This window comes from Tasmannia lanceolata, unplaced genomic scaffold (genome assembly GCF_043159265.1).
Source record: "Tasmannia lanceolata isolate RefF3 unplaced genomic scaffold, GAP_Taslan_0.1 ptg000004l, whole genome shotgun sequence".
NCBI classification, from domain to species: Eukaryota; Viridiplantae; Streptophyta; class Magnoliopsida; order Canellales; family Winteraceae; genus Tasmannia; species Tasmannia lanceolata.
This window is the reverse complement of record NW_027518681.1, coordinates 3,260,644-3,273,229: the sequence shown is the minus strand read 5'-3', so window position 1 is coordinate 3,273,229 and position 12,586 is coordinate 3,260,644. Positions and strand designations below refer to the sequence as shown.

The 12,586-nt window shown below is 40.4% G+C and overlaps 1 protein-coding gene across 1 annotated transcript; it reads right to left on the bottom strand.

The window, feature by feature from the left end:
- Nucleotides 1–7,957: 7,957 nt before the first annotated feature.
- LOC143875930 (uncharacterized) lies at nucleotides 7,958–9,779 on the bottom strand. Its single transcript, XM_077377512.1, has 6 exons — nucleotides 9,310–9,779; nucleotides 9,145–9,232; nucleotides 8,983–9,066; nucleotides 8,655–8,897; nucleotides 8,476–8,570; nucleotides 7,958–8,377 (listed from the first exon to the last, which is right to left on the bottom strand). The coding sequence occupies exons 1-6, from the start codon at nucleotides 9,777–9,779 to the stop codon at nucleotides 8,227–8,229; spliced, it is 1,131 nt and encodes a 376-aa protein (XP_077233627.1). The 3' UTR covers nucleotides 7,958–8,226.
- Between the last annotated feature and the right edge of the window lie 2,807 nt (nucleotides 9,780–12,586).

Below are 12,586 nucleotides of genomic sequence, written 5' to 3'. Positions count from 1 at the left end.
CTTGAGATTATTTTCAATGAACAAATAGCTAGTGGCACAAGTTAGTAGTTGTTGTGTTCTCTAATGGTTGTTACTAATAAAGAAAAGAATGCAATGTAGGGAAGAAGAATAGAATGATTTGAAATCCCAAGAGAGTAGTGTCATTAATTAATAAAATAAAGGGGACATTTTTGTTTTATTTGTGAGATTTCAAATCCAAATCCAAAGAGTAGTCAATTGAGATATCTGGAAATATTGGATTTCAAATTCAAATATCATATGACCATCCAAACATAATATTTACAAATCTGTAGATTTGGGAATTATTGATTTGACCTCCACATATTTCAAAATCTCAAATTCAAATTTAAGGGCTATCCAAATGGGCCCTAAAAGATCTCTAAAGTGGTTGTTTGGAACATAATCCTGATAATTCATCAAGAGGAAATCTCAGACCCACTTTTTCAGGCTGCCTATCTTGTAGATCTCACTGCAAGGGATTGAGGAGTTCTCGTCAAGATTAGGGTTGAAATCAACCCATCTTCCAAATGGGCTTATTTGAGTGCAAGTCTAATCAAAATATATTTGGGTCTAAATTTTAGGCCCAATAAACCATGTCATTTTTTAAGCCCACAGTCCTAAACCATGCTTGAGTGACAAAGCATAAAACTCAGGTTTGGGCCTAGTTCTCTTGCTGGCTTAGCAGTAATCTTGTCAGATATGTACAAGCATTAGCCAGTTTGTTTGGACTCTATTATCTGCGAACCAAACTGTCCCAAGTTATCCAAGTGTCAAACCAAGATGTGGATATTTTTGTCACTTCTCGGTTACCTATTACTCTACATTTTGATACTGAGGCAGACTACCCTGACAACCACCCTTAAGAGTTTATACCTAACAAGCAACGTTGGGTTCTACATGGCACATCAGTGTGATCGGGACCCTACAAAAATTAATGGTTCAGCTTCTCTTGCCAGAAATCAAAAGCCCTGTTTGTATTGGATTTTGAGAAGCGATTGTGAGTCCAAAACTGACTATTCTCTGTTTGTTTTGGATTCTGAGAACCGATTGCGAGTCCAAAACCAATTATTGGACCAAAAATTATGTTTTGGACTCACAATCGGTTCTCAGAATCCAAAACAAACAGGGCCTTTGGATTCTAAGTATCCCGGAGTCCAAAACCGATTATTGGAATCAAAATTATGTTTGGGCCTTAATTGTTTTGGATTTTGAGAATTTATTGCGAGTCCAAAACTGATTATTATACTTGAAATTAAACGTTAATTTGAGTCTAATAATCAGTTTTAGACTCAATTGGTTCTTAAAATCCAAAACAAACATGACCTTAATTTTGAGTCCAGTAAACTGTAAACAGTTTTGGACTCACAATCGGTTTTAATTTTGAGTCCGACAATCAATAGTGGACGCAATTCTCAAAGCCAAAACAAATGGGGTCTAAATAATAACTGAATACATTAATATGTTAGGATCAATGGGCGAGACCAATGGTCAGCAGGTTGGGTCTGTAGATCAATGGTTGACGCTTTGTATCTCCACTTTGAGGTCGCAGGTTCCATCCCAGCTTATGTTACGTGCGTACAAGGGTTTCACTTGGCCGGAATAAGTTATCTAGATTTTACGTGCCTATATTGGTGGGATTATGATTAGGATTATCTTTCTATCTATTAGTTATATTAGAATTATCGGTTTTATTTGTCTTTTATTTCATTGGTCTGTGGAGTCTATATTGGAAGAGAGACTTGTCCTAGTTTTGTGGTGTTGAACGATTATGTAATTTGTATTTAACGTAATGAATGAAGAAGAAAACAGTAGTAGAAACTTTATTCAAGAAAAGTGTGTATCTGCTCACAAAGAAGGACCGACCCTTCCCTCGAAGTGGGTCAAGAGGACTATCTTCCGGCCTCTAAGAAGATCAATCACGTTGCGATCCGAATCAGGTTCGTAACAAAGTGGTATCAGAGCAAGGCGTGGATCGGACGGTTGGAAGTTGCAGTGCGTTCTCTTGTGGTGGAACAAGAGAGAATGATCAAGGAGATGGAGTGATGTTTTCTTCTATGCATGCTCGGTTTGACGAGATGGCGGCTACACATACGCGCGGCCAGGAGGAAAGCTCCAACAACCAGAACCGTAATGGTTGACGTAGAACTTATGGCCTTTATGTGAAAGGTGTTTTTGGTTCAATGAATTCTTATATTCCCAAGCTAAAAAAGAAAAAGAGAAAAAGCCACTAAAGAAAGGCGTTTATCAGCGTTGTCAATTCCGACAGGGTTGTCATCGGAAAATCTGTCGTTCCTCTCAACATATTCAACGCTACCGAAAAGATCCTCATCCACGACCATCCGTGCATCAAAATTCTAATAAATATTCGATGGAGCCATGGATGAAGAGCTTGCTCAATCGGTCATAGGATCATGACATCCCACTTTGCGGAGACAACAAGCCAATATCTCTACGGCCTTATTGGTACTCTCAATGTCTGATGTTACTTGTGTGGCTCAACAAAATCATGTCCAATACGATTTGGGATCCCGGTGGAATAAATAATTTTTTCCAATTAATCCAACCTTGGGGACAAGGTTGATTTCAAGGGGGGAGGAATGTTACGTGCGTACATGGGTTTCATTTGGCGAGAATAAATTATCTAGATTTTATGTGCGTACATTGGTAGGATTATCTTTCTATCTATTAGTTAGATTAGAATGATGAGTTTTATTTTGTCTTTTATTTCATTTATCTGTGGAGTCTTGATAGGGTAGGATTCTATATTGGAAGAGAGACTTGTCCTAGTTTTGTGGTGTTGAACGATTATGTAATTTGTATTTAACGTAATGAATGAAGAAGAAAACAGGAGTAGAAACTTTATTCAAGAAAAGTGTGTATTTGCGCACAAAGGAGGAACGACCCTTCCTTCAAAGCGAGTCAAGAGGCTGATCTTCCCTCTCAGAAGATTAATCGTAACAGCTTACCTACCCAAAAAAAAGGACTGGTGATCAGGCATTGGATCAACCGTACCATTTTGAAAAAAAATCCTAATGGTAATTGGTAGAATTATCATTTTTCCCTTGTACTTATATGGATAATGATACATTCGCCCCTTTTCTCCACTTGGGACAGCCCTCTATAGTGTAAAAGAGTAGTCATGAATAAACTAGATGGGGGCAGTCCCAGGTAAGAAGAAAAATGGGGTTTTGGGGGGAGTGGGAGGAATATACATGTTTAACCATTTCCAACCGTACAGGTTTTGAGATTCAACCATTTCCAGCTATACACGTTTAAAAATGTCAACCCTCAATTAGCCCACACATCTAAGTGTCTAATTAATTAAAAGGATAAATAGGGTCCATAACCTAATCTCATCATGATAGACATGACTTCACATATGTGACTATGTGAGGTTAATCTCAACATGATAGAGATAGCTAACTAATCAGAATCAGATATATGGGTCCCTCTCATAATGCTAGAGAGAGAAAAAGAGGGACAGATGAACACACATATATCTGATTCTAAAGATGAGAAAGGGACCCCACCTTTGCCGGAGCTAGGTTCCAAAGAATGATAGCTGTCGATCTCGAAGTCTAGTCTAGGTACGATGTCTAGTGGGGAAATGAAATGTATGTTCCTTAAATATTTTTATTGATTTGATTATAAGAGTAGGTTATCTTTAAACTTATTTAAGGGAAATTATAATTATTATATATTCACCCCTTTTTTCTTTCCTGGGCCACCCTTATAGTGTAAAAAGAGCATTCATAAATACACCGGACGGCGTGGCCTGAGGAAGAAAAGGAGGAGAATAAATCACTTTCCCTTAGTTTAATTGTTTTAGAGTTTGTTTTGTTTGATCAAGGAATTAAATAAGATAATAATGAAGATAGGAAATGCTGAGGGAGCATGTGTCTCCACCAAATTGAAAAATTCAAGATTCCACTTTCATTTTCCAAAGCTTGTGTAAGAAAGCAGTTTAGCACTATAGACACTAATCCCACCTCTATTGGCTCCCCAGTGGGCCCTTGAAAGATATCCAATGGAATTTGGTTTCTTTTTAGACTTGTTAAAAGGCAGTCAGTCTTCCTTAGATTTTTCTTGGTGCACTACTATGTTGTGATAGCACCACTACTAACTTTCTTTGAAATTTTTCTCATTGATGTTGATAGCATATGGAGAAATTGTAACACCTCTAAAATGCTAATTAAAAATATGTAAAACAGAGTGAGCACTGTCATTATAAATAAATATATGGTAGTGTGGTTATCAATCATTTAAGCTATTTCACCTCCTTTCCTTGTCTTTTTATGACTTGGAAGTAAGGGTGTCAATTTTGGCTCGGGCTCGGAAGCTCGCTCGAGCTCGGCTCGAATCCTTAAAGAGCCGAGCCGGCTTGCCAGGCTCATTAAGTTTAATGAGCCGAGCCCGATTTAGGCCAGGCTCGGCTCGTTAAGGCTCGTTAAGAATTTAATATATTTAAATATATATATTTAATATTATTATATACACTAAAAGGGTTGTCCAGGGAGTGAAAGGGGGAGGCAAAATATGTCACTTCATTTTTGGAACCCCATTTGTTACTTGGACCACCCCCCATAGTGTAAAAAAAATAGTCAAATTACACTAGATAGGGCTGTCTAGGGAAGAAGAGGGGTGTGAACTTAATATAACCCGAGCTCAGTAAGGCTCGCGAGCTTGGCCAAGCCTGACCGAGCCGAGCCGAGCCCGAGCCTGGTCCGAGCCCGAGCCGAGCTTTTGAGCTTAACGAGCCGAGCCAAGCCTGGCCAGGCTCGGCTCGGCTCGGCTCGTTTACACCCCTACTTGGAAGACATTTTATATGCTGTAAGCCCGTACAGTCCGCTATTTTTCCAGAAATATCGTACGGCTTAGAGCATATGATGATCCAAACCGTCCATCTGATGGGCCACAACGCGAATACGTTGTGCCTGCCTCCCCCAAAATCATTTCCCAAACACAGAGTAGTGCCAATATTAGTAGCTATTCTTATTTATTATAATGACAAATTAAATGTAATTTTGATTCCAATTATCAGATTTGGACTCCAATCAGTTCTCAAAATCCAAAACAGAAAGTGCGTAAAGGGGATAAGGGATTTTCAGGTTTGTGACGTAATAAAATGATATATTACGTACAGCCCCTTTGTTTACTTTGTACAGCCCCTCTAGTGTAAAAAAAGAAGTCCTAAATACACTAGAGGGGGCTGTCCCAAGTAAAAACAAGGGTGAGTATTATCACTTACTTCCCATTTTTAAAACCTTTTCAGTGCACATGCTTTTCTTTTGAATAGAATTACGCACAGGCAAGGCACCATTGGTCAAGACATTACAGCCGTTGGATCTTAATCGAGTGCGAGCAATGTAGGGGACCAACAAATGCTTGGATACGCTCTACTCGTGAGTCGTGATCATGTTGTCTAGTGGTGGGTCCCACCATGAGCTTCACTCCAGCTCTGGCGTCTAATACACTCCCCTATCATATGACTCAGTACATCATATCCCCTTTTCTTCCTTGGGCCACCCCCTTTTCCGATAGTGAAACATGCTACACAGTTACCAAAAACGACCTATGCTTTTTCGGTCGAGTCCCTTCGTTAACGACAAATATGATGTGGAATGAAAGATACCCCTTTTCGCTTCCCTAATTATGAATATGATGCCTCTTTGTCACAATATCCGCCCATCTCCTAAACTATTCCCGGGCCACCCCCTCTTGCGTACTTATGCTAGAGTCTAGATTTACACTATAAAGAGGTGACCCAAGGAAGAAAAGGGAGCTAATATATCATCTCTCCTGATTTATCTTAAGGAAAAATTGTCAACTGGTGACAGAAAAATATGAAAATAGTGAATGGGTGACACCCTTTTGAAAGTTGGTGAACGGAGGTCGAAACACCTTTTTCTGACATGGCCTTTTACCCAAATACCCCTCATGGCAAAAAGAACACGCTATACTAGATTTTTCTCTCTGTTACTTTTCACCTACCAAAGTTTACCGCCTACCTCTTGCAAATTTTTCCATTAACGCCTGAAACCCACGAAGTGTAAGTGAAGGTTAGTAGCTTAGACATGGCCTTTTACGTAAATACTCTTGAGAACGAAAATGTACAGAGGCTTTTTTTTTTAACTGTAGAGAGGCTTTTTTTCGCTTCGTTTTTAACTGTACAGAGGGTTTTTTTTTTTTACTTTTACTCCATTTTCATTTGAACCACCTAAAACCCATCTTCTCCGGCGTGAGGTGTGACCGGCGTGAAGATCTCTCATTTTTCTCTGGAGTTGGTCGGTTTCCTGCATTATTCCGAACCTCTTTCCTCCGTTATCAAGTGTATTCCGACAAGGGCTTCATTTTTCTGGGTTGGCGACCCTCTTTCTGGGTTGGCGACCCTCTTTCTGGGTTGATAACCCACATTCGAAGGTTGATAACCCAAAAAAAGGGAGGTTGGTAACCTTAAGTTCCAAGTCCAGCAGCTTCACTCGGCTGAAAAAAGGTTAATAACCCACATTCCAAGGTTGATAACCCACATTCCAAGGTTGATAACCCAAAAAAGAGAGGTTGGTAACCTTAAGTTCCAAGTCCAGCAGCTTTACTCGGCTGGAAAAATGGTTGGTGACCCTCTTTCTGGGTTGATAACCCACATTCGAAGGTTGATAACCCAGAAAAGGGAGGTTGGTAACCCTAAGTTCCAAGTCCAGCAGCTTGACTCGGCTGGAAAAAGGTTGGTGACCCTTTTTCTGGGTTGATAACCCACATTCGAAGGTTGATAACTCGAATGTGGGTTACCAACCCAGAAAAAGGGTCACCAACCATTTTTCCAGCCGAGTGAAGCTGCTGGACTTGGAACTTAGGGTTACCAACCTCCCTTTTTTTGGGTTATCAACCTTCGAATGTGGGTTATCAACCTAGAAAGAGGGTCACCAACCATTTTTTCAGCCGAGTAAAGCTGCTGGACTTGGAACTTAAGGTTACCAACCTCTCTTTTTTGGGTTATCAACCTTGGAATGTGGGTTATCAACCTTGGAATGTGGGTTATTAACCTTTTTCCAGCCGAGTGAAGCTGCTGGACTTGGAACTTAAGGTTACCAACCTCCCTATTTTTGGGTTATCAACCTTCGAATGTGGGTTATCAACCCAGAAAGAGGGTGACCAACCTTTTTTCCAGCAGACTGAAGCTGCTGGACTTGGAATTGAAGGTTACCAACCTCCCTATTTTTGGGTTATCAACCTTCGAATGTGGGTTATCAACCCAGAAAGAGGGTGACCAACCTTTTTTCCAGCAGACTGAAGCTGCTGGACTTGGAGCTGAAGGTTACCAACCTCCCTTTTTTTGGGTTATCAACCTTCGAATGTGGGTTATCAACCCAGAAAATGGGTCACCAACCTTTTTTCCAGCAGACTGAAGCTGTTGGACTTGGTTCTTAAGGTTACCAACCTCCCTTTTTTTGGGTTATCAACCTTCGAATGTGGGTTATCAACCTTGGAATGTGGGTTATTAACCTTTTTCCAGCCGAGTGAAGCTGCTGGACTTGGAACTTAAGGTTACCAACCTCCCTTTTTTTGGGTTATCAACCTTCGAATGTGGGTTATCAACCCAGAAACTGGGTCACCAACCTTTTTCCAGCCGAGTGAAGCTGCTGGACTTGGAACTTAAGGTTACCAACCCAGAAAAATTTGGGTTATTAACCTTGGAATGTGGGTTACCAACCTAGAAAATGGGTCAGCAACCATTTTTCCAGCCGAGTAAAGCTGCTGGAATTGAAAATGTCTAAAACCTGTATAAACAAAAACACAAACACACTTAATATTCTGTTCACAAACACAAACACACATCATATTATGTTTTAATTTATAACTTCCCTACTCATTCAGAAACAAAAACACACATGTCTAAAACCTGTTTAAATTTACAAGTTCCAACATTGAAATTGAAACACAAACACAAATACACTTCCATAAAACCTGCTTACATTTACAACTTATCCACATTCATAAACAAGTTCACAATTCCCTGTTTCACCAACCAAGTTCTCCACCTATTCACAAACACAAACACACTTCCATTAAACCTATTTCAATTTACAACCTCTCCACCCATTCACAAAGAAAAACACAGACCCCCTGCCAACTTCCCTTGCCATTTAACAAATCCCCTGCCAATCTCCATTAAAAAATAAAGTTTGATCATCAGAAAAAATAAACATCCATCAACATTAGAAGGTGTTCCTATATAAGTGTGCAGTCCCCAAACTCTCCTCGTAAAAATCTCTCACAGAGTTGTAGCCGAAATTCAGGAATGTCTGTCGGCCCAAAGTTCAGTGGTTGACCATGGTAGAGATGCTCAATCGCTTTTAGGACAAAAGCGCCGCAATCAACCCTGTATAAAAGCATGCATTGAATAGAGTTACTTTTAAGCTAACTACGAATGAGATAGGAATACTAACAAAAATTCAAAAGTTTTAAGTTTGAACCCACCCATTGTTCTGCTTTCGGAAGCCATCCATCTGTGAATATGGAAAGTCATCGATGTTGCAACCCCGGCCCTTCAAATATTCCTTCATTAATGCTACCTGAATTTAAGACAACGAAGGAATATTGAGTGTCATACATATGGAAGTAACTTTAAATGTTACGGAAGATGTTAATTTACTTACAGTGGGAGATGCTCGCTCCTGAAATGAGTCCCCTTCCATTGAGTTGAACTCGACCATCTTTTTATTCACCATATCAACAAGCACAAGAGCCCAATGAAAGTCTTGACAGCATGGGATTAAAATCATCCCAATATCTTCTGACGGGATATGGTCAACTGTACGATGCAATAGCTCGTTCGCCAACCGATCGGACTCCAACTTATGTTTGTCATCCATTAAATCACGCCCTGAAGTCTTATATCCCTGTACAATGAAATGAATTTTGTGGGAACACTAAATCATGGATAAGTTGTAAAGTAACATGTATAGCTACAAAAAAGCCTCTTACATGTACTGACGAAGGAATATATACAATCCGTCCAGTCAAGGCATTCCTGGAGGCGCACAAATACTTCCCATATACATCCAACACCTACAACTCAAAAAAATTTCTTAATTACCTCAACAATGGGTATTGAAGACAACACTTAATTTAAAAAATGACACTTACTTGGCCACTGAGGACTCCTTTAAGGTTCCACAACGTTTCGAGATCCTCGGCCAAGACTTTTACCCCGTCAACGGTCATGAGAATACGACTGCAAAAATATACAAAGGTTAGAGGAAGCAAGTATCTAACTTTGAATAATGGTTAATTGAAAACAAGTGTACTTGCCTTTGGTCTTGTTTTTTCAACTTCTCAATGAGATCAGTTCGCCTCCGTGTTACTTTCTTCGTTGCCCTCTCACTTTTTTTCTTTGTCACTGGGGGTACTGTATAGGGGCTACTCTTGGCGTAGCTTGCTTTCCTATCCCTTCTCTGATTTTTCACTCTCCTCTCAATGCTCCCTAATTTTTCCGTCCTCTTCCTCTTCGCTTTACCCTCAGGGCTATCGAGAATGTTAACAACATCTGACGCTCCTGTTACAACTGCTTCATTTACGAAGCCAACATCTTCAGCCTGACTCATCACATTTATGACCTCCATATCTTCCTCCTCTCTTCTTTTTTCCCCATATTTTCTCAATTCTTCCTTCTCCATTTCAGCTTTGTCTCCCTCCTGTCTTCTCATCGCTTCCCACTCCTTCTGTATAATTTCCCTCTCAGCCGCAATCTGTATTCGTAAATTCTCTTTCTCCGCCTCCATCTCCACCCTGACTCTTCTTAACCTCTCCTTCTCCTCTTCATTCTGTCCCCTCTTTTTTTTTATATTGTCCCATGCCTCTCCTATCTTCTCCCACTCTCTTTTTATCCTCCTATCCTCACTGGCCTCCTCAGCACCCTCCTGACCACCCTCGTCAACTACAGTATCCCTTCCTTCAAACGCAGGTGTGCCGATCAATGCTGGGACAGTAGGTGACTGCCCTAATGGTTCTCCCTGCCCAATGATTCCTTCTTCCTCGGCTTCCTAATATACAAATAAGGGATACAACACACAAAATTTGTAAACATTACCAGGTTAAATAAAACATAATATAAAAAGAGGTCCATTGCGATACCTGCTCAGGAATGTACTACAGTTCGTCCTCTCGTGGCGTCAATGTCACCACTACCTAACGATTTGAGAAAGTTGTTAGATCAGAAAATATTACAGACTATCTAAAATGGTATCTAGTAGATAGGGTCTCACCTCAGATTTCTCTATCTTCCCCTGCTCAATCATATAGTACTTATTCGCTTCATTTCCTTTCGACTTCCACTTCAGAATACGTGGACAGGCATCTGGATTTTTAGGTATCCACAACTTCGTGTGCTCGAAAAGCCACACCTGCACACACAAGACAGACTTTGTTAATATTTTATTAATAGGAAGATAAATAAAAAGGCAAACTATTGCAGAGGCCATGATACCTGCAATGTGAGGGAGCAACCTCCAAGATATTTTCCCCCTGCGACGGATGCGTTTAAATACTCGAGTAACCAATTGTATACTGCTTCCCCCCAGTTATAGTCGCATATCTTCTCTAAATCATCGATATAGGGCCAAAACAGCTGGTCGGCCCGATGTGCAGCCTGAGTGAATAACACAGTAGCGAATAGGTGTAGCATGACATATTTCACACAAGTCTCTATGGAGGGTTGGTCCTCTAGACCAACTAAGGCCTTGATTTGCACAGAAAGGTCAGATGCCAGAACAGATCCTCTACGAAATGGCCACCCAGGCAGTAAAGGAGTGGGTTTACTCTTGTCCGTCCACGGAACCCTCGCCAAATTAATTTTTTTCCCTCTAAGGGGAAGGCCTAAAGCCAATGCAACATCTCTAGCCCTAAATGGAACTGCGATACCTCCTAGCATGAATGTCTTCGTCGCCGGATCCCACTTACTGTGTAGTGCTCTAATTAGAGGCTTATGCATGACAGCCTCTTCTAGTGGATTCTGTTCTAGGCGGATGAAGTCCTTGAAAGGGGTCTTGCCTATAGCATCATAGTGGGACTGCCGGAACTGTGTACTCCGCATCTCCTTAATAAAGCACGATGGAGAACATCGTGCAGGGACATATGGATCCTGTAAAACAACATACATAATCAGAGCTTCAACTTTTATCAAGTAACTTAGATTAAAACTGTAAAAATCAAATACAGTTACATGTTTCGCCTTCACTTCACTCTTCTGACCTTTCACGTTGCTTTTCATCTTCTGACCTTTCACTTCAACTTTCTTCTTCTCGCTTCTATTTTTCATTTTTGCCTTCCCACCCTTCAATTTTATTTTCCCCTTACCACCTTTCATTTTAATCTCCTCATTCTTTAAACCCATTCCGGGCTTTCTATTACACTTTCGACTCCGGCTCTCATTTGCCTATTAACACAATTAGAGAATAAAAGAGCATTCTATTGAGTAACAATCTAAAACGAGAACAAAAAGGACTACACTTACACGCGTCTTCATTGTAGACTTTGCCTTCTCCCAATCCAACTATATAACTGTCACAAAAAAGAACATAATTAATTGTAATGTAAGTTCATGTTTCTTAAAATGGGGTTCGCAACTCAAATATGTGATTCTCAAGTGTACAAACCATACCAAAAATTACTATATGAACAATGATTTAAAAGAGGATTGGCAACAATCTGAAAATGGGTATTATAAACTCCTTGAGGGGGTTTTCAACGCTAGAGAAGGGGGATTATCAACCTCAATAGAGAGTTTTAACACTGGAGTAGGGGATTATCAACCTCAACAGGGGTTCTCAACACAGGAAATGGGGATTATCAACCTCCCTTGAGGGGGTTTTCAACACTGGAGAAGGGGGATTATCAACCTCAGGAGGGGGTTCTCAACACTGGACAATGAGGATTATCAACCTCAACAGGGGGTTCTCAACAGAAGAGAAGGGGGATTATCAACCACAGGGGGTTCTCAACACACGAGAATGGGGATTATCAACCTGAACAGCACTGGCAATAGGGATTATCAACCTCCCTTCAGGGGTTTTCAACACTGGAGATGAGGGATTATCAACCTCAATAGGGGGTTTTTAATAGTGGAGAAGGGGGATTATCAATGTACCTAGAAAGGATTCTCAACACTGAAAGTGGGGGATTATCAGCCTGAAAAGGGGTTCCCAACACTGCAAATGGGACATTATGAACTACCTAGAGGAATTATCAACATCCTAGAGAGGGTTACTAACACTGGAAATGAGGGGATTATCAATCTACCTGGAGGGGGTCCTCAACACTTAAATTGAGGGATTATGAACCTCAAAAGGGGGTCCCAACACTGGATATAAAGCATCTCAACACTGGAAAAGGGGAGTACCAACACTGGAAATGGGTTCTCAACACTGAAAAAGGGATATTATGAATCTCAAAAGGGGATTCTCAACACCGAGAATGAGAGATTATCAAAAGGGGGTTCTCCACAGTCAAAATCAAACAAAATAGGGAACAAAAAAAATATTTAAACCCTAAACATGTAAAGACTTCCAAATACTGATAATGTTACACCACA

Excerpts from the sequence above, each read along its gene's own strand:
- LOC143875930 (XM_077377512.1), bottom strand. The coding sequence starts at position 9,779 with ATGGAGGCGGAGAAAGAGAATTTACGAATACAGATTGCGGCTGAGAGG. Across the intron at positions 8,898-8,982 it reads ATATTCCTTCGTCAGTACAT|GGATATAAGACTTCAGGGCG; the intron begins GTAAGAGGCTTT and ends TTCATTGTACAG. Across the intron at positions 8,571-8,654 it reads AGGAGCGAGCATCTCCCACT|GTAGCATTAATGAAGGAATA; the intron begins GTAAGTAAATTA and ends TCTTAAATTCAG.